Source organism: Zophobas morio, unplaced genomic scaffold (genome assembly GCF_036711695.1).
Source record: "Zophobas morio isolate AGI-343-1 ecotype UQ-CSIRO unplaced genomic scaffold, CSIRO_AGI_Zmor_V1 ptg000028l, whole genome shotgun sequence".
In the NCBI taxonomy this organism is placed as follows: Eukaryota; Metazoa; Arthropoda; class Insecta; order Coleoptera; family Tenebrionidae; genus Zophobas; species Zophobas morio.
In genome coordinates, this window is record NW_026972133.1 from 5,217,955 (window position 1) to 5,236,695 (window position 18,741).

General features: G+C 40.4%; 4 protein-coding genes across 4 annotated transcripts; all 4 read right to left on the minus strand.

Moving 5' to 3' along the window:
* Window positions 1–393: 393 nt before the first annotated feature.
* Window positions 394–4,285, minus strand: LOC135137020 (uncharacterized). The gene is made up of 5 exons (XM_064066556.1): window positions 4,011–4,285; window positions 2,761–3,564; window positions 2,385–2,694; window positions 1,911–2,332; window positions 394–1,864 (listed from the first exon to the last, which is right to left on the minus strand). The coding sequence occupies exons 2-5, from the start codon at window positions 3,549–3,551 to the stop codon at window positions 457–459; spliced, it is 2,931 nt and encodes a 976-aa protein (XP_063922626.1). The 5' UTR covers window positions 3,552–3,564; window positions 4,011–4,285; the 3' UTR covers window positions 394–456.
* An 88-nt stretch (window positions 4,286–4,373) lies between these two features.
* Window positions 4,374–8,792, minus strand: LOC135137019 (uncharacterized). The gene is made up of 5 exons (XM_064066555.1): window positions 8,693–8,792; window positions 7,234–8,037; window positions 6,853–7,162; window positions 6,381–6,802; window positions 4,374–6,334 (listed from the first exon to the last, which is right to left on the minus strand). The coding sequence occupies exons 2-5, from the start codon at window positions 8,022–8,024 to the stop codon at window positions 4,438–4,440; spliced, it is 3,420 nt and encodes a 1,139-aa protein (XP_063922625.1). The 5' UTR covers window positions 8,025–8,037; window positions 8,693–8,792; the 3' UTR covers window positions 4,374–4,437.
* A 176-nt stretch (window positions 8,793–8,968) lies between these two features.
* Window positions 8,969–10,750, minus strand: LOC135137055 (uncharacterized). The gene is made up of 5 exons (XM_064066593.1): window positions 10,020–10,750; window positions 9,654–9,972; window positions 9,484–9,597; window positions 9,205–9,437; window positions 8,969–9,155 (listed from the first exon to the last, which is right to left on the minus strand). The coding sequence occupies exons 1-5, from the start codon at window positions 10,748–10,750 to the stop codon at window positions 8,969–8,971; spliced, it is 1,584 nt and encodes a 527-aa protein (XP_063922663.1).
* Window positions 10,751–10,887: 137 nt separating this feature from the next.
* On the minus strand, window positions 10,888–18,677 carry LOC135137022 (uncharacterized). The gene is made up of 5 exons (XM_064066560.1): window positions 18,426–18,677; window positions 12,617–13,429; window positions 12,260–12,569; window positions 11,792–12,213; window positions 10,888–11,745 (listed from the first exon to the last, which is right to left on the minus strand). The coding sequence occupies exons 2-5, from the start codon at window positions 13,405–13,407 to the stop codon at window positions 10,995–10,997; spliced, it is 2,274 nt and encodes a 757-aa protein (XP_063922630.1). The 5' UTR covers window positions 13,408–13,429; window positions 18,426–18,677; the 3' UTR covers window positions 10,888–10,994.
* Between the last annotated feature and the right edge of the window lie 64 nt (window positions 18,678–18,741).

Consider the following 18,741-nt stretch of genomic DNA (forward strand, 5'->3'; position numbering starts at 1 on the left):
TCCTCAAATCCAACCGAATCAATGAGTCTCACTTGGCGGTGACTCGCTTGAATAACATACTCTCTGAATTTTCCATCTGTTGAGCTTCTGGGTTCGTAGGTAGTTGTTGGTTTGATCGGTACTGAGTGCTGTTTACCACTTGACGTGAAAAAGGCTGTCACAGGTGCAACTACCTCGACCCCGTTCGCTCGAGCTGTTTCGGGGTTTGGGAACGTAAAATAATTGAAGAAAGAATTAACAAAAGTCGTTTTGCCAACTCCCCCTTCTCCAAGCAAGAGCAGGTTGATAACATCGCCCATCTTAAAAATTTCCGAAAGCGAATCTAAAACGACGATCAAGACTCATTCTAGGTTAGGTTTATCGTTTGGAGGGATAAATATAGAAAAACACTCATAAAACAAACATATTTATTTAAATCCACTACAAATCTGATTAACATGTAAAAATACGTAAGCCTCATTCTTCGCTTTCGACATTTTCGTAGATGGGGTCGTCGTTCCTAGATTTATTTTTCTTTTTTTGTTGAGAGTAGTACGTACTCACTGGAGACTTTTTCGAATCACTCGATTCGCTCCTTCCCTTATCCCGACTCCTACGAGTGTCATATTTGTCCGATCTATTTCCATCTGATGTGCGTCGACTTTCACTCTTTGAATCATAGCTCGATTTCTCGGAGTGTCCACCCTTCGAGTAATACTCGCTTCGGGACGACCGCACGGACTTTTCGTCATCGGATTTCCTAGAATGTCGTCTAGACGACTTGTCACCCGATTCGTGCCTGGAGTTATTGCTAGGTCTTGTGTGACGCCCGGATTTATGGTCGTCCGAATCTGGAAGCGGCAGCTGCGGTCTGGACGATCTGCCAGAAGAATAATTGCTCCTGTGGGATCTAGCGGAGTCTGGACTGTGTTTGCTCCTAGAAGACCTCTGACTATGTCCCGTTGAATAATAGTCACTTCTAGACGATCGAATTGACTTTTCATCGTCTGAACCGCGGTGTTGGCTTCTGGTAGATCGCACTGATCTAGAACTTGGTTCGTAGTACGTATCGTCGTCTGAATGAGAACGTCTACTGGATGATCTGACTGATCTGGAACTTGTGTGGTATTTAACGGGTGTGTCGTGTGTGCTTCTGGTAGATCGTACTGATCTAGAACCAGATGTGTATCTACTGTAGGCGTCGTGGTCTGAACCACGGTCTCTGGTCGACTTGGAACTTGAGACATAGGTGTAGGTTCCGCTGCTGTCTGAATCCGACGAGCGTCTATTACTTGTGGTGGATTTGCTAGCGTAGTACTCGCTCATTGGCGATCTATAATAATAGGTTTCGTCGTCTGAGCCGGAATACTGTCTACTTCTGGAAGATCTTCCAGATCTAGAGCTTGGTGCTCTGTACTGACGTTCTTCGTACCGACTGTATTCGCTTGCCGACGGACTGCGAGTTCTTCTCGACCGGTTGCTATCGTAGTACGGCGAATAATATTCGCTTCTACCGTACGAATACTGACTTCCGTACTCATACTCTGGATCTTCTTGATACACAGGCTCATTTCCCCCGTATATCGAGTGCGAATCATTCAAATGGACCTGTGGAGACACCACACAGTTAAAATTCTGCTGCGTTTCTTTGTTTCGACAAGCGGACGATTTTTTGATGAGTTCTTCTATTTTCGCCCCCATGTGTTTGAGCTTGTACAGGTCGCTGATGCTGTTCTTGATGGCTTGAGGCGTCAAATTCGGAGGTGCACCTGCGAATTTTTTAGCATTCTGTTGCAAAGTTCTTTGTAAATGTTCGTGTTTCTGCAGGAGTTGTTCTAGCTTCTGGATGACCATCGGATCGCCGAATTTCCCAAGCGATTTCTCGCTAAAACAAGATAGTTAGTGTGACATTGACAATTTCGGGGGTTTACTTTTTGATGAGTTGTTTGATGTAGTCGCTGTAGGCGTCATTAAAAGGCGTCAGCGCGTGTTCTTGAAGAAAGAACGAAAATCTAGCGACGCTTTCAGCAATAATGTCGCCTTCTGCTTCTAGTTCTCTCATGCGGGTGTTCAAGTCTTTCATCAAATTTTCTATTTTGACGCGAGCGTCTTCTTTGTTTTTGATGGCGTCCCGGACGTTGGTGTCCTCTTTCTGGGTTTGGGTTTTCTCGGTGGATTTGTAGATGTGCATGTGAACCCTCCAGCTGCACTTGCACTCGGTGCAGTTCTCGGTACCTTGCATGGCATAGCAATGGGTGAGTCCTGGGTCACCGACCATCTCTCTGGGAACGCCTGAAAGGTAACACGGGTTGTGGCACTTTTGCACGTAGTGCCATTGGGTGACATTGTTGACCTTAAATAGTCTGATTACTGAGTACCTCGCTTAAGTACTGATAAAGTAGTACCTTAACCACCTCCGCGCAGCTAGTATCCGTGCACACAGTAACCGGTTGGCTTAATTCCGTCACGGTTAGATCAACACACGGTATGTACAACTGTTGCCTCAGTTGGTCCAACGATTGGGTTTCAACGTTTAAGTTTTTCTTGTGTCTGTCTAGCAAAAGCAGGTTGTCTTGGATGATTTCAGACACTTCAGCTATGGGAGTCGACAATTGTTCTATAAGAAACCTCACCTCGTTAATACTGATGGTATTCTCGACTTCGTGAGGTTTCAAAGGTGAGGTGCGTGCATCACCGATGATGTAAGTCAGCAAACTAAAACCCTAACTTCTACACTCCGACAACGATTAAGTAAGACAAAGCTAAAATGACTATATTTACCGTCGGCATTCTTGCGACGAAACTTTCCAGCTTTCGGTGAAGCTGTCCATCTCGTGATTTTTGTACCTATTCCCTTCTTGTATCTCCAACAGTGCTTTAAACGCCTCGTTATCCAACGAAAACACGTTTCTGTCGTTCAAGGGGATGTCCACGTGAGGAGGTTTGGACTTGATGTTGTTAACCAGAGGTTCCAAGCAGTTGATTTTCGTGTCTCTTGGAGTATACTGAGTCGATTTGCTGTAAGTAGTAATAAAAATGATGTTCTCACTAGCGCTCTTGTCCAGTCGGGTCAACATCTGCTTCAAGCAGTACTCCACGAAGCTCGTGAACCTCGTTTCGTTGGACTTCATGATGAAGCAAATTCCGTGCAGCTTTTTCAGCGTGGACAAGTAAGCCAGGATGTTGTCTATGTGGATGTTGTCCTGTTCGATCCCTCTGGGATCTCCCACTCCCGGCGAATCCACTATCCTCAAATTGTACACTTTATTGTCCACTTTAATGGGGAATAAGTACACTTTCACATGCTGAGTCGCCGATTTGCCGCTGTCGTGGATCTCGTTTTTGTCCGGATCGCCGTAGACGACGTTCGAGTTCGACAAGTTTAAACGGACTGGGATAAGAACCTCGATTTCTCCTTTTTGGGCCGATTTGAAGTCCGGGTATTTGAAATAATTTGATATTGAATTGATAAATGTGGATTTGCCTACGCCGGTTCCGCCCAATAGGAGCAGGTTTATGTCGGAGTCGCTCGATTCAGGGTCTTTAAAAAGCTTAGCGATTCGTCCAAACATTTTGAGCCAGATTCTGAAAAGCAGGAAGGTGTGTTATTGGTGGGTTTGCAAAGGTTTGAGTTTAATGGGCGGATGGGTGAATGTTGCAACGAACGCTAAGCTAATAAGAAACCAACTGAAAATCTTTTGTTCAAAATTATTTCAAGTAGAAAAAGGAGAATTGAAAGTGAACATAATATATTTATCTAAAAAGATAAGAAATTGTATCGAAGATCGAAGTAGATAATAGCCCAAAAGCAAGAAAACTTGAATAAGTACTCTCGAAATTTGTTGACGTAGTGTCGTTAAAAATAGCACGGTTAGAGTTCAAAAATTTCCGATAAAATTAATCACGATTTTACATTCCTTTTGGTTTTTAAACTACCCGAACAAGTTTTGTTGTTTTAAAACTGTCTCGGGTTGTTGAGTTTGATGAATAATTTAAAACAATTTTAAAGAAACTAGTTTTAAAAATCTTACCTTTATAACGACGGAAGAGCACTGATTTGACAACATGAATCGCTACGAACTTATCTACTACTATTTTCTTATCGGAATGTTATTTACTGTAATTTTTTTATTATCTCTTCCAAGTATCAATTTAAGGTGTTATCTGCGACGAATCAGGTGCCAAACTAATTTGGACGCCATCTCCAAAATTGACAACAGACAAAATTATCTAAATTTTATAAAACAACATACTTCGATAGTTGTGGTTTATGACTCCGTGTTTTGTAACTACATTTTGCAATTTAAATTCGAAACTGCAAAACTGAGTACTCCTTGCAAACGTAAGAATAATCATTCTAGGTAAGATTAATCGTTCGAACAGAAAAACACTCAAAAAATTAACATATTTATTGTAAATCCGACTGACATTTAAAATACAGAAACCAATCACAAAATCTCATTCTTCATTTTCCATGAAGTCGTAGGGAGAGTCGTCATCCGACGAACCAGAAACGTTCTTAGATTTATTTTTCTTGTCTTGCCGAGAATAGTACTGACTCATGGACGACTTCTTGCTCTCATATTCGTCCGATTTCTCTCCATGTCCGTCCTTGCGGTGATAGCGACGACCACCTTTTGACTCATACTCTGGATTTTTGTTGGACGATTTCTCCGGGTGTTGATTTCCACCCTTCAAGTAATACTCGCTTCTGGACGACCGCACGGATCTTTCGTCATCCGATTTCTTAGAATGTTTTTTAGACGATTTATCACCCGAGTCGTGCGTAAAGTTATTTCCAGAAATTTTGTGACGACCGGACTTATTGTCGTCCGAATCAGGAAGCGGAAACTGCGCTCTAGACGATTTGCTAGAAGTAGAATAGGTGCTTCTATGGGACCGGACGGATTTGTTGTCGTCTGACTCTGGAGTGTGTTTAGTTCTAGAAGACTTCTGGCTTCTATATTCTGAATGATAGTCGCTTCTAGACGATCTTACTGATTTATCGTCATCCGAATTGTGAGTGCGTTTGCTTCTGGACGACCGAACGGACTTGTCGTCGTCTGAATCAAGGTGTCTACTTTTGGTAGATTTAACTGATCTAGCGTACTTGACGGATGTGTCGTCATCTGAATCAAGGTGTCTACTTTTGGTAGATTTAACTGATCTAGCGCTTGACTCGTACTTGACGGATGTATCGTCATCTGACACAGTATATCTACTCTTGGATGATTTGACTGATCTGGCACTCGTATCGTATTTTACGGATGTATCGTCATCTGAATCAAGGTGTCTACTTTTGGTAGATTTAACTGATCTAGCGTACTTGACGGATGTATCGTCATCTGAATCAAGGTGTCTACTTTTGGTAGATTTAACTGATCTAGCGCTTGACTCGTACTTGACGGATGTATCGTCATCTGACACAGTATATCTGCTCTTGGATGATTTGACTGATCTGGCACTCGTATCGTATTTTACGGATGTATCGTCATCTGAATCGAGCTGTCTGCTTTTGATAGATTTAACTGATCTAGTGCTTGATCCGTACGTGATGGATGTATCCTCGTCTGAAGAACGTCTACTTTTTGATGATCTGACTGATCTGGAACCTGCGTAGTGATCTGAATCGGAGTTCCTGCTTTTGGTGGATCGAGTCGACCTAGAGCTCGACTCATACTTGACGGATGTCTCATCATCTGAAGAAGAACGTCTATTTCTGGAAGATCTTACTGATCTAGAACTAGATGTGTATCTGGAGGCGCCGTCATCTGAACTCCGTCCGCTGCTCCTTGTCGATTTGCTGGATTTGACCGACCTAGAACCTGACACGTAGGTGAGGGTTCCGCTGTTGTCTGAGTCAGAGGAGCGTCTACTTCTAGTGGACTGGCGTTCTGCTTCGTATCGACTGTATTCATGTCGTGACGGACTTCGGGTTTTTCGCTGAGAGCCACCAAGTCCATCTAGTTCATACTGTGAATAGTAATCGCTTCTAGAAGTTCCGTACGAATATTCGCTGCCGTACACAGAATTGCCTCCCCCATAAATCGAGTACAAATCGTCCAAATCGACCTGCTGAGACACCACGCAGTTGAAATTCTTCTGTGTTTCTCTACTGCGACAAGCGGAAGATTTTCTGATGAGTTCTTCTATTTTGGGGCCCATGTGTTTCAGCTTGTACAGGTTGCTGATGCTCTTCTTGATGGCTTGAGGCGTCAAATTCGGGGGTGCACCCATTTTACCGAACTTTTGAGCATTCTTTTGCAAAGTTCTTTGCAAATGTTCGTGTTTCTGCACTAGTTTTTCTAGCTTCTGGATGACCATGGGATCGCTGAACTTACCAAGCGACTTCTCGCTAAAATAAGACGGTTAGTAGGAATCTAACAATTTCGGGAGTTTACTTTTTGATGAGTTGTTTGATGTAGTCGCTGTAGGCGTCGTTGAAAGGCGTCAGTGCGTGTTCTTGAAGAAAGAACGAAAATTTAGCGACGCTCTCAGCAATAATTTCGCCCTCTTCTTCTAGTTCGCTCATCCGTTTATTCAAGTCTTTCATCAACTTTTGTATTTTGAAACGAGCGTCTTCTTTGTCTCTGATGGCCTCCCGGATGGTGGTGTCCTCTTTCTGGGTCTGGACTTTCTCGGTGGTTTTGTAAATGTGCATGTGGACCCGCCAGTTGCAGTCGCACTCGATGCAGTTTTCGTTATCTTGTATGGCTTGGCACTGGAGGAGTCCTGGGTCACCGACCATCTCTCTAGGGACGCCTTCGAGGAAGCATGGGTTGTGGCATTTTTGCGCGTAGTGCCATTCAGTGACTTTGTTGACCTTAAATAATGTTGATTGAATAACTGGTGTAAGTACCGATGACTTAGTACCTTAACCACCTCGGCGCAGCGGGGATCCGTGCACACGGTAACCGGCTGATCTAACTCCCTTACTATTAGATCAACACACGGAATGAACAACTGCTGCTTCAGTTGACCCAAAGATTGGGTTTCAAGGTTTAAGTTTTTCTTGTGTCTGTCTAGCAAAAGCAGGTTGTCTTGGATGTTTTCAGACACTTCGGCAATGGGGGTCGCTAACTGTTCTACCAGAAACCTCACCTCGTTGACGCTGATGGTACTTTCGACTTCATGTGGTTGTAAAGGTGCGGTCTTTTCATCACCGATTATGTACTTCAACAACCTAAAAACGAGTTAATTTTCAGTCTTCGGTAACCATTTCGCGTGAGATAAAAATGGAATTGTTATATTTACCGTCTGCATGCTTTCGACGAAGCTTTCCAGCTTTCGGAAAAGCCGGCCACTTCGTGTTTCCTGAATTTTTTCCCTTCTTGCATCTCCAAGAGTACTTTAAACGCCTCATTATCCAGAGCGAATACGTTTTTGTCGGTCAAGGGGATGTCCACATGGGGAGGTTTGGACTTGATGTTGTCCACCAGAGGTCCAAGGCAGTGGATTTTCGTCTCCCCTGCTGTATACTGCGCACTCTTGCTATACGTGGTGATAAAAATGATGTTGTTACTAGCGCTTTTGTCCAGTCGGGTCAGCACCTGCTTCAAGCAGTACTCCACGAAGCTCGTGAACCTCGTCTCGTTGGCTTTCATCACGAAGCAAATCCCGTGCAGCTTTTTCAGCGTGGACAAGTAGGCTAAAATGTTGTCTATGTGGATGTTGTCCTGGTCGATTCCTCTAGGATCTCCCACTCCCGGCGAATCCACTATTCGCAAATTGTACACTTTGTCGTCCACTTTAATCGGGAATAAGTACACTTTCACATTCTGAGTCGCCGATTTCCCGTGGTCGTGGCTTTCGTTTTTATCCGGATCGCCACAGACGACTTTTGAGTTCGACAAGTTTAAACTGACTGGGATAAGGACTTGAACTGTTCCTTTTTGGGCCGATTTGAAGTCCCGATATTTGAAATAGTTTGATATTGAATTGATAAATGTGGATTTGCCCACGCCGGTTCCGCCCAACAGGAGCAGGTTTATGTCGCAGTCGCTCGATTCAGGGTCTTTAAAAAGCTTAGCGATTCGTCCTGACATTTTGAGCCAGATTCTGAAAACCAGGAAGGTGTGTTATATTCTCAGTTTAATGTAAGGATGGGTGAACGAACGCTAAGCGTACACGTAATTTTTAATTTTTAAATTAATACAGAACCACACAAATCGAGTTTAGAAGAAGACGTACGACGCTCCACGAACTGAACGTTGGTCTAGGGTAGCAAATCAAGGCGCATTCATAAACCACAAATACATGATTATGTTGTTTTATAAAAGAAATCGCTAATCAATATAAAATAATCGTGATACCCGACAAAGATAACAGGTAGAAAGCAAGGAACTTGTTTAGCACCATCGCTAAATAAAATTGGAATTATTTTACGATTTTGTTGACGCAGCGTTGATAAACGCAGTAAGATAAATACATATTTCTATGAGAGGTCAGGAATTTCCAACTAGATTAGTTGCGTTATCAGGAATAATTATACTTCATTTTTGTAATTTTCTAACTTAAGATGTGACATTATTTTAAACTGATTTAAAGTCCAAGTGGTTTATTTTTTAGGAGACTACCCGAAGAAGTTTTGTTGCTAGGGCATTTTTACTACAAATTTAAAAAATTACTACAAAGGGCTAAAACTGCCTCGGGTTGTTTCCCTTGTAATGAATGAATTAAAACCATTTTACAGAAAATCGTTCCAAAATCTTACCTTTGTCACTTCGAACACCCACACGTCTCAGAACACTGCGACGAACTTATTTATTTATCGGAGTGTAAGACACTTAAGTTTGATATTATCTCTCCTCGATATTAATTTTAAAGTGTTATCTACGACATTAAAAAGCACGTATTTTCCAATGCGAAAATGATAAGCCACTTTATATTTACTTTTTCACCAAGTCACCAAGTTGTACAAACAAATGAATAATGAAAAAGCAACTTTATTTATAAAAGTACATACATGCAAATTAAAAATTTAATCAATCTAGTTTTTAAAGATCTTGTCAATGACCTCCTGATAGTGCTCCAGCTTCTCGAACTTCTTGGCCACTTCTCGGACGTCTTCGTCACTCAAATCCTGCACCCCGTTTCTGCCCAATTCAGCTTTACTTTTTCTATAAATCTGCACCATGTCGTCAAAAACTGACGCGATTTCCGCATCGTGGTCCGCCCTGAAAGTCCACATGAATTTCAGACACCACCAAAACCAAACTTACTGACATCAAAGGGGCAACTTGATTTTCGAATTCGTCCTCAACTCTGTTTTTTTCCAGAAACAGTGAAAATTCGGCCACTTTTTTCAAAGCATTGCGAACTTCTGCCGTCTGGGACCGTACAACTTGGTGCACGTTTTCAAAGAATTGTCTCTGTTTGTTTAGAATATTTTCAAGCTGCGCGACTTTGTGACCACTATCGTCGATGTCCATTTTGGTGACGCCTTGTTGGATTTGGTCCTGGGAAAACGGGATATAGTATAGAAAGGTTGTTTGAGGTACTCACCAAGCATTTGGCGTATCCGGCTTGGGGGTAACCCATCCCTGAGTTGCCAGTCGGTCCAGGTTTACCCTTTTTGTGCATTTGTTCGAACTTTTCCAGCTCGCGCTTTTGGTACTTCTAAAATAACACACAAATAAAACAAAAAAGAGTTCCAAGGGGGTTAAAATTCTTACGTCGAGTGTGCCGTTGTTCTTTCCTGTGGTACTCTTGTTAGAGGGTTTTTTGGGTACGGTGCCCTTGCCACTACCTGCCTGGGTACTTCTCTGCACTGAGTCGTCTCGTCTGGAAATAGCTGACTTCAAGTCTTGAACGATCTGGCAAGCTTCACCCGAATCGTTTTTAAATTGTCTACACTTGACCAAATTGTGATGGTTGGACAGGAACATAGTGAAAAGGTTGTAACAATTCTCGACGACAAACTTCTTCACTTCGTCCACAGCACCACTAACTGGAAAATCGTAAGGTTTCAACTCCTGAAGGTGCAATATCAAGCTAAAACACACAATTACCACAAGGACTCTACACAAAACAAGTAGTACCGTTTGCACTCCCTCGACGAAAACTCCCAGCTTTCCTCCGAATGTCGCCTCACTTGTCCCAAAGAACGCACGTTCGCTCCACATTGCAACGCAATCAAGTTAACAAAAGCTTCGTTTTCTACGCAAAACACGTTGCTGGTACTCAGAGGAATTTCCACGTACGGTGGTTTCGACTTGATCGAGTCCACGAACCCCCTCAACACAGACTTTGCAGTGGAAGGCTCAAAATGGGCACTTCTCCCATTGGTAAAAACGAAAACGAAATTCCTGATGATGCTTTCACCCAACTCCGACAACGTCTGTCTGATGTAGTACTCGAACAAGTTGTTCATCCTCGACAAAGTGGATTTTAGGAGAAAACACACCCCGTGGAGCTCTTCCAAGTGTCTCAGGTTTCTAAAAATGTTCTTGAATTTGTCTTGGTCGTCGTCGGAAATGTCGAGTCCTGGAGAATCTATCAGTCTCAGTCGGTACTCGCCCAAAGTGATGAAGTACTCTCTGGTTTTCGTGTTGGACTTGATCGGGGTTTTGTCGTTGTTGGTGTGCAAGGGCAAGAACTGGGTTTGGTTGTGGATGTCCATGAAGGAAATGGTCTGGGGGGCGGCGACGATGGGGCAACTGTTACCAGCGGCTTCTATGTTGTCGTACCAGAAGTAGTTGATGAGGGAGTTGATGAACGTGGTTTTGCCGACGCCGGGTTCACCCAAAAGCAACACGTTAATGTCTGGCATGGTGAGGCTGAAACCATAAAGTACTGCTGGTACTTTGCTCACGAAATCTTTATTATTGCTTTTGATGTTGTACCTCTGGAAGTACCTTAGACAATATCCAGTTTTCTAGGTCCAAGGGTTTGGTCAAAACTAACACGTTGCTTTTGAAAAATATTTATTGGAATGTAAACTGCAATACAAAGTTCTAACCACAACTAATACTTAAAAAACGTGGAATACTTAATTAAAACGTAGACATTTATTCTTATTCTTCGACATGACGTTGCCCTTTGTCTCCACTTCGGCGATCTTCAGAGTCGCCCGACAAATCGCAGCTAACATTCGAATCCGTAGACGCATCACTTTCAGAGTCATCATCATTTTGATTTCTCTTGTAAGCTTGGTCAGATCTCTTCTCTTCGGACTTGGACTTCTTGATGGTTTCCTTGGAGCGATGCTTTGACTTTTTCTCGTCTTCTTTGTCGTTTCTAGATGACTTTGGAGATTCTTCTAGTCGCTTTGGTTTACTTTTGGTGGACCTCTCGGATTTGGTAGTAGACCTACTTTCTCCAGAATCATAGTCGTCTGAACCACCCCCGTTTGCTCTATATTCGTAACGAACTTCGCATTTTGGGGTAGAAGTGGCTTCAACATCGCCTTCTACCTCGTTTTCGTCGACGACCTTGCGTTGCTTCCTTTCTTGGACCTTCTTCTTCGCATCCTCCAGAACGATTTCTCTAGACACCACGCAGTTAAAATTCTTCTGCGTTTCCTTCTGTCGAGAAGCCGTCGACTTTTTGATGAGCTCTTGGATTGTCTTCCCCATGTGCTTCAGTTGGTACAGCTCGGTGATGCTCTTCTTGATCCCTTCAGGGCTCAGGTCGAAATATGCAGACGCGGCTTCGTACTTTTGGGCGCTTTCTTGGAAAGTCTTTTGGAGGTGTTCGTGTCTGCTCAAGAGCTTCTCCAGCTTGACGATGACTTCCTTGTCACCGAATTTCCCCAAGTGTTGCTCGCTGAAAATAGACAGTTAGTGATGGTCAACACCACAACACGTCCTACTTTTTGATGAGTTGTTTGATGTAGTCGCTGTAGGCGTCGTTGAAGGGAGTCAATGCGTGTTCTTGCAGGAAATACGAAAACTTGGCGATGCTTTCAGAGATGATTCCTCCTTCTTTCTCCAGTTCCTTCATTCTCTGGTTGAGCTCTTTCATCAACTTCTCGATGCCGAGACGACCATCCTCCTTGGTCTTGATGGCGTCTTTCACGTTCTGGTCTTCTTTCTGCACTTCGATTTTCTCGGTTTCTTTGTAGATGTGCATGTGGACTTTCCAGTGGCAGCCGCAGCGTTGGCACTTGTCTTTGCCCGATATGGCGGCACAATTGATAATTCCCGGATCGCCGATCATCTCTTTGGGGATTCCCGAGAGGTAGCAAGGGTTGTGGCATCTCTGTTTGTAGTGCCACTGGGTCACGTCGTTCACCTTAAACATCAACAACGTGGAAAGGTCATCACACTCGTAATCTCACCTTGATGACGTCGGCGCACTTGGAGTCCGTGCACACGGTGACAGGCTGCGACAATTCCTTAACTTCAAGGTCGACACAAGGTATGAACAGCTGGTCCTTGAGCTCGTCGAGGGTTTGGTTTTCCAAACTCAGGTTCCTCTTGTGCCTCTCCAGCAACCTGAGGTTGTCCTGAATGAGCTCCGACACCTCAGCAATAGGAGTCGCGAGTTGCTCAATCAGAAACCTCACTTCGTTAACACTGATGGTGTTTTCGACCTCGTGGGGCTTCAGTGCTGAGGTTCTGGCGTCCCCGATAATGTACGCCAACAAGCTACAACAAAACTTTGACTGCTGCGAAAAGGAAAGTTGCCTATTTACCGTCGAATTTCCTTCGACGAGATGTCCCAGCTGTGAGCCAGACCTTCCAATTCGTACTTGCTGAAGGTTTTACCTTCTTGCATCTCCAAGAGTGCTTTGAAGGCCTCGTTGTCCAAAGCGAAGATGTTTTTGTCGCTCAAGGGGATACTCACGTTGGGAGGTCTCGACTGGATATCGCGGACCAGCGGCTCCAAACAGTGAATCCTGGTCTCTCCAGCGGTATACTGCGCACTCTTACTGTACGTAGTGATGAACATAATATTCTGGCTGGCGCTTTTGTCCAACCGAACCAAGATCTGCTTCAAACAGTACTCGACGAACTTGGTGAATCTCGTCTGGTTGGACTTCATGATGAAGCAAATAGCGTGGAGTTTCTTCAACGTCGCCAAGTACGCTAGAATATTGTCGAGGTTGATGTTATCCTGTTCCATGCCTCGGGGATCTCCGACTCCTGGAGTATCAACCAATCTTAAATTGAAAGTTTTCCCGCCTATTTTGATGGGGAATAAGTACACTTTGACGTGTTGGGTGGCGGATTTGCCGCTTTCGTGGGCTTCGTTTTCGTCCGCGGTTCCGCAGATTTTGGTTTTGTCCGAAAGGTTCAAGCAGACGGGGATAAGAACCTCGATTTTGCTGCGTTGGGCTTTCTTGAAGTTGGAATAGTTGAAGTAGTTCGAGATGGAATTTATGAAAGTGGACTTTCCTACGCCGGTTTCACCAAAAAGCAGGAGGTTTATGTCGCCAGGGGCGGCCTGGGGGTCTTTGAACGCGCTAAAGAGGCGGCTCCACATTTTGAAGGTGTCTGAGAAAGTGCTGGAAATAGTGGACACCTGTCACGAAAGTACTACTTTATGGTAATACATTCATTTGGAAGTCACACAAGGTCATTCCGTGTTTTTTGAAGTCTTGAAAACATATATTAAATTGAATAGGATTTTCACGATAATTTATCTTTCTATTGTCACAAAAAAGCAAACATTTGAAGGTGTAGTGGAAATTCCAGATCTACGCACCGATAAACTTTGACAATGTGTCTAAGTAATTTAAAAAAAAATACCGATTTCTATCAGTTTGTACACTTGAAGTTTAAATAAAAATTATTTAGAGACCACGCTAAAACAAGTGCAGTTTCTTAAATAAGTATGTAAATTTCAATATAACTTTCCTCGTTCCTCAAGTACCACGAAACAAATCCAGTGTGCTCTTGTATTTATTATTACAAAACAAAGGTCGTGCCACAATTTTTTCACTATTGTAGAAAGACGGCCAACATGTTTCGGTACTTACTGGTACCACCACCAGAGCCGCAAAACAAACAAAGGCAAATACTTTATGCTGATATTGAAAAAAAAATTTGGAGTGGCCACTTCAGTTGCAACATAATGTAATTTCTTTGGTTATTTTGCGATTCTGATGAAGGTACCAGTAGATTCTTCCAAACCCATAAAAAAAAAGATTCTTCAGACGGGTAGATAGGATGAAGAAATTTCGACCGCCCAGCTTTATTTATAAACAACGACGTCATCGAAAACGGTTATGAGTGCAAAACATTTATTTACAGCACATTATCAACGAGAATACATTACATTGGAAGAATGTCACGTAGACATTTGTTTGATTTGAATGAGTTTATCGCCTCAAAACAGATGACTAAAATTATTCATAAGCCTCCATTGAACAAAATATTCTGAATGTTATTATTATAATTCTAACCTTATCATTATTTTATTGTTATAAAGACGAGCGTATTCTCACATTTCCAGAAAATGGGGTAGCTCTTTCTTAATTTGATCAATAATAAATTGACTGATTAATTAATTTTTTTGAGTCACCTGTTTAAGCAAATCTAAAAAATATGAATGCAATGATTAAAAGTCTGTTCATATTTTGTACATATGCGCCACGGCAAAATTTTGTGATGCCGTAATCAATTTTTTGGGGTTGATAAACAGATACATTTTCATTAAAAAGTTACCAGGCTTACAATAACTTCAAAGCGTCAAGATTTCAAAGTATTCAGTTTTGCAATTCTTGATTTAATCAATAAAATAAATTGACTCAGTCATTAATTTTTTTCACAGAACCCGTATACGCAACTTTGCACAATGCACATTTAAGATAGTATTTCTTCGGAAAAATTTTGGGATGGCGTGATCAATGTTTTTGGGGGGGCAAATATATTTTGATCAAAAATTTACCATTAACTTTAAAACATCTCCAAAATTTCAAAGCATTCGGTTTTGTAGTTCCTGATTAAAAAATTGGTCTAAAGAGTTTAGACAGTACTTCTCTCGCTGTCGGAAACTTGACGACTGCGTGCTTATTGTTTTTTTTTTCTCATTACATTTTTGTAGTGGGAATTTAAAAAAAAATTGCGATGACGTCATCAACATTTTTGCAAGGTCACGTATATCAGTTGGGATAGATGTAGTGTAATACTAAGAATAAAATTATTATATTCTCAAATTTTCGGGAAAATGAATTGGGTCGTTTTGAATATTGATTTGTAATAATCAATAAAATAACGAAACAATTTACTCACGTATACGTATCAGAGGCAACTGAAAATCGTGTATGTATAAACATTCTTAATTTAAGATGACAAGCCTAACAGCATACGTGAGAGTCAAACAGAGAAACTGTAAACAAAACGACCATCGATTTTATTGCTTCGACTTCCGCTTATTATATAAAACATTGGGTTTTATTTTAATTCTTGACGGTGAAATTCACAATTGGTTGATTATAAACATGTCTATTTCACATTCGCGGAATCAAGTGAACGCATAAAACAAATGCAGGTCTGTAATGTTAAAGTCGATGTAAATAAGCGTGCTACCCTTATGTTTCAACCGAGTTTTTCCTTTAACAAATTTTGTGTCTACCAAATTGGGTTGGTTGGGGTGTAATACTAATAATAAGTGTTGCCTTTAATTTAATCAATAAAATAAATTGACTTCATTAATTTTTTTGAACCACCTCTTAAGAAAATCTAAAAAATATGAATGGAATGATAAATCACAAGTACAAACTCATCATATTTTTTGCATTTTAGATAGGATTTATTCAGCAAAATTTAAGGGTGACGTCATCAATTTTTTTAGGAGGGATGAACAAATACATTTTGAACAAAAGTTTACCATGCTTATAATAACTTTAAAATATTCCCAAGATTTCAAAGCATTCGGTTTTGTAATTCCTGATTAAATCGATAAAATAAATTCACGCCTTCATTAATTTTTTTGAGTCACCCTGCATATGCAAATCCAAAAATATGATTGGAATGATAAATCACAAGTACAGACTCATCATATTTTGTACATTTTAGATACGATTTATTCGGCAAACTTTTGAGCTGACGTCATCAGTTTTTTGCAGAAGATAACCAAATATATTTTGACTAAAAATTTATTATGCTCCTTGTAACCTCAAAACATCTGCAAGATTTCAAAGCATTAGGTTTTGTAGTTCCTGATTAAATCAATAAAATAAATTTACGCATTCATTAATTTTTTTGAGTCACCCTGTATATGCAAATCGAAAAAATTTGAATGGAATGATAAATCACAAGAAGAGACTCACCATATTTTGTACATTTTAGATAGGATTTATTCAGCAAAATTTTGTGGTGACGTCATAAATTTTTTAGGGGGGACGACCAAATACGTTTTGATCAAAAATTTACCATGCTTATGATAATTTTAAAATATCTTCAAGATTTCGAAGCATTCGGTTTTGTAGTTCCTGAGTAAATCAGTAAAATAAATTTACGCTTTCATTTATTTTCTTGAATCACCCTGTATATCCAAATCCAAAAAATATGAATGGGGTGATAGATCACAAGTACAGACTGATCATATTTTGTACATTTTAGATATGATTTATTCGGCAAATTTTCGAGCTGACGTCATCAAGTTTTTGGAGGGGATAAGCAAATATATTTTGACTAAACATTTATTATGCTCTTTATAACCTTAAAACATCTGCAAGATGTCAGAGCATTCCGTTTTGTAGTTCCTGATTAAATCAATAAAATATATTTACGCATTCATTAATTTTTTTGAGTCACTCTGTATATGCAAATCCAAAAAATATGAATGGAGTGATAAATGACAAGTACAGGCTCATCATATTTTGTACATTTTAGATATGATTTATTCGGCAAACTTTCGAGCTGACGTCATCAAGTTTTTGGAGGGGATAAGCAAATATTTTTTGACTAAAGATTTATGATGCTCTTTATAGCCTTAAAACATCTGCAACATTTCAAAGCATTCTGGTTAGCAGATTAAAAATTAAATTTCAAAATGTTGTTTTATAATTTTGATTTTTTTTCCAAAAATCTGGACGTTTCGGGTGAAAAGTCGATTCAGAGTTGTAAACTACATGTATAGAACTATGTTATTTTATACAATTGAAAACCTATTTACTATGTACAATTTTGAAGTGACGTCATCGCATTAGTGGTGGGGATGATTAGACAAATTTTGGTTAGCGTTTTACCATCTACATGATATTCTTAATATAAGTACAAAATTTCACAACAATCGGTCGAGTACTTTCGGAGATTATCTATCTAATAAAAATCCGGGACGGCAGACGGACAGACGGACAGACAGACAGACAGACAGACGGACAGACGGACAGACGGACAGACGGACAGACAGACGGAAATGGGAGACCTATTTCTTCGTCTTCTAGGGGTCATGAAAGATCGAGAAAACGTAAAAGTAGAGAGTCGGCCGACGGACTCGATTACAATACTTCCTTTGCTTACGCTCGGGAAGTAATAAATAAAATATATTCACGCATTCGTTAATTTTTTTGAGTCATCCTGTATATGCAAATCCAAAAAATATGAATGGAATGATAAATTACAAGTACAGACTTGTCATATTTTCTACATTTTAGGTAGGGTTTATTCGACAACCTTTTGAGGTGACGTCATCAATTTTTTGGAGGGGACAAGTAAATGTATTTTGAATAAAAACTTATCATGCTTATCATAACTGTAAAGCGTCTGCAAGATTTCAAATCATTCGGTTTTACAGATTCCAAATTAAATGCCAAAATGTAATTTCTTTTAATTGATTGGCGGCTCTGATGAAGATACCAGTAGGTATCGAAACATGTTAGCCCTCTTTCTATAATAAAAATTTTTTTGTTTTACAGTTTATATAATTTTTCATGTTTGTTACAACAAATTTATAAACTATTTTTTTTAATTACGTAATTTAGTAGTGACTCGTCAAAAAAAAAAAATTAGCGATTACATTACGGCGCAGTCGATAATAACGTGTCATATTTTCGCTTTGTTATAGATAGATAAATTACGTTGCGTCACTTCTGGGAAAACCACAATAAAATGTTTTATCGAAGCGTGGGAACCCCACATTTATGCAGACGGACTCGTTTTATGTCGTATAAATATTACAAATTGACCTTACAAGAGTATTAAATAAAACGAAATAAGTATGTAATACGTTTCCATATTTAATTTTGTTAAATTGATCAATGACGAAAAGTTACGCAACTTTTGCAGCGACAAGAAAAATAATTATTTCGGAAATTTAATAAAATATCTCAGGATAAAACTACATTATTTGTGTTTAGTACAATAAAAATTTCGCGAAAGGACATATCGAAAAAAAAGCTCAAGCGTATTATTGCATATCATTGACCCTGAAATTATTAACGCTGTGATACCAAAATATTTCCGATTAACACGCCTAAATAAAACAAACCGATTGACGCTCCTTTGGCATCAAAACGATAAACCAAAAATCAAAAAAGAAATTATGTTTCTTACCTCTTACAACAACAATTGCACAAACACGTCTGAAGTCTGAACTTGGAGTGAATATTGGAATTGTTGGAAGCACAGAAGTTAACACAACGGCGATAGCTGCAATCGTTTCTGGCGACAGTTGTCGAACTGTTGACGCACAGAAGATACAGAAACGCGAGGTCTGCACAAAAGCATGGATTAATACGAACATAAAAAAATGTAACGACGTGCAGAAACACGACAATACAAATCCTGGTTGCGATTGAAGCTCGGATTGAAGCTCATTTTAAATTAATGAAGTTATTTGAGGGAAAGAAATTGTCTGGAATGTGTGAGC

What these genes read in the sequence shown, in the direction of transcription:
- LOC135137022 (XM_064066560.1), bottom strand. Translation starts at nt 13,407, where the DNA reads ATGTGGAGCCGCCTCTTTAGCGCGTTCAAAGACCCCCAGGCCGCCCCT. An exon ending in AGTGCGCCGACGTCATCAAG is followed by an intron (nt 12,214 to 12,259) that starts GTGAGATTACGA and finishes TTGATGTTTAAG; the next exon opens with GTGAACGACGTGACCCAGTG. An exon ending in ATCAAACAACTCATCAAAAA is followed by an intron (nt 11,746 to 11,791) that starts GTAGGACGTGTT and finishes GTCTATTTTCAG; the next exon opens with CGAGCAACACTTGGGGAAAT.
- LOC135137019 (XM_064066555.1), bottom strand. Translation starts at nt 8,024, where the DNA reads ATGTCAGGACGAATCGCTAAGCTTTTTAAAGACCCTGAATCGAGCGAC. An exon ending in GCTGCGCCGAGGTGGTTAAG is followed by an intron (nt 6,803 to 6,852) that starts GTACTAAGTCAT and finishes ACATTATTTAAG; the next exon opens with GTCAACAAAGTCACTGAATG. An exon ending in ATCAAACAACTCATCAAAAA is followed by an intron (nt 6,335 to 6,380) that starts GTAAACTCCCGA and finishes GTCTTATTTTAG; the next exon opens with CGAGAAGTCGCTTGGTAAGT.
- LOC135137055 (XM_064066593.1), bottom strand. Translation starts at nt 10,750, where the DNA reads ATGCCAGACATTAACGTGTTGCTTTTGGGTGAACCCGGCGTCGGCAAA. An exon ending in TCGTCGAGGGAGTGCAAACG is followed by an intron (nt 9,973 to 10,019) that starts GTACTACTTGTT and finishes TGTGTGTTTTAG; the next exon opens with CTTGATATTGCACCTTCAGG. An exon ending in CCGGATACGCCAAATGCTTG is followed by an intron (nt 9,438 to 9,483) that starts GTGAGTACCTCA and finishes CCGTTTTCCCAG; the next exon opens with GACCAAATCCAACAAGGCGT.
- LOC135137020 (XM_064066556.1), bottom strand. Translation starts at nt 3,551, where the DNA reads ATGTTTGGACGAATCGCTAAGCTTTTTAAAGACCCTGAATCGAGCGAC. An exon ending in GCTGCGCGGAGGTGGTTAAG is followed by an intron (nt 2,333 to 2,384) that starts GTACTACTTTAT and finishes AGACTATTTAAG; the next exon opens with GTCAACAATGTCACCCAATG. An exon ending in ATCAAACAACTCATCAAAAA is followed by an intron (nt 1,865 to 1,910) that starts GTAAACCCCCGA and finishes ATCTTGTTTTAG; the next exon opens with CGAGAAATCGCTTGGGAAAT.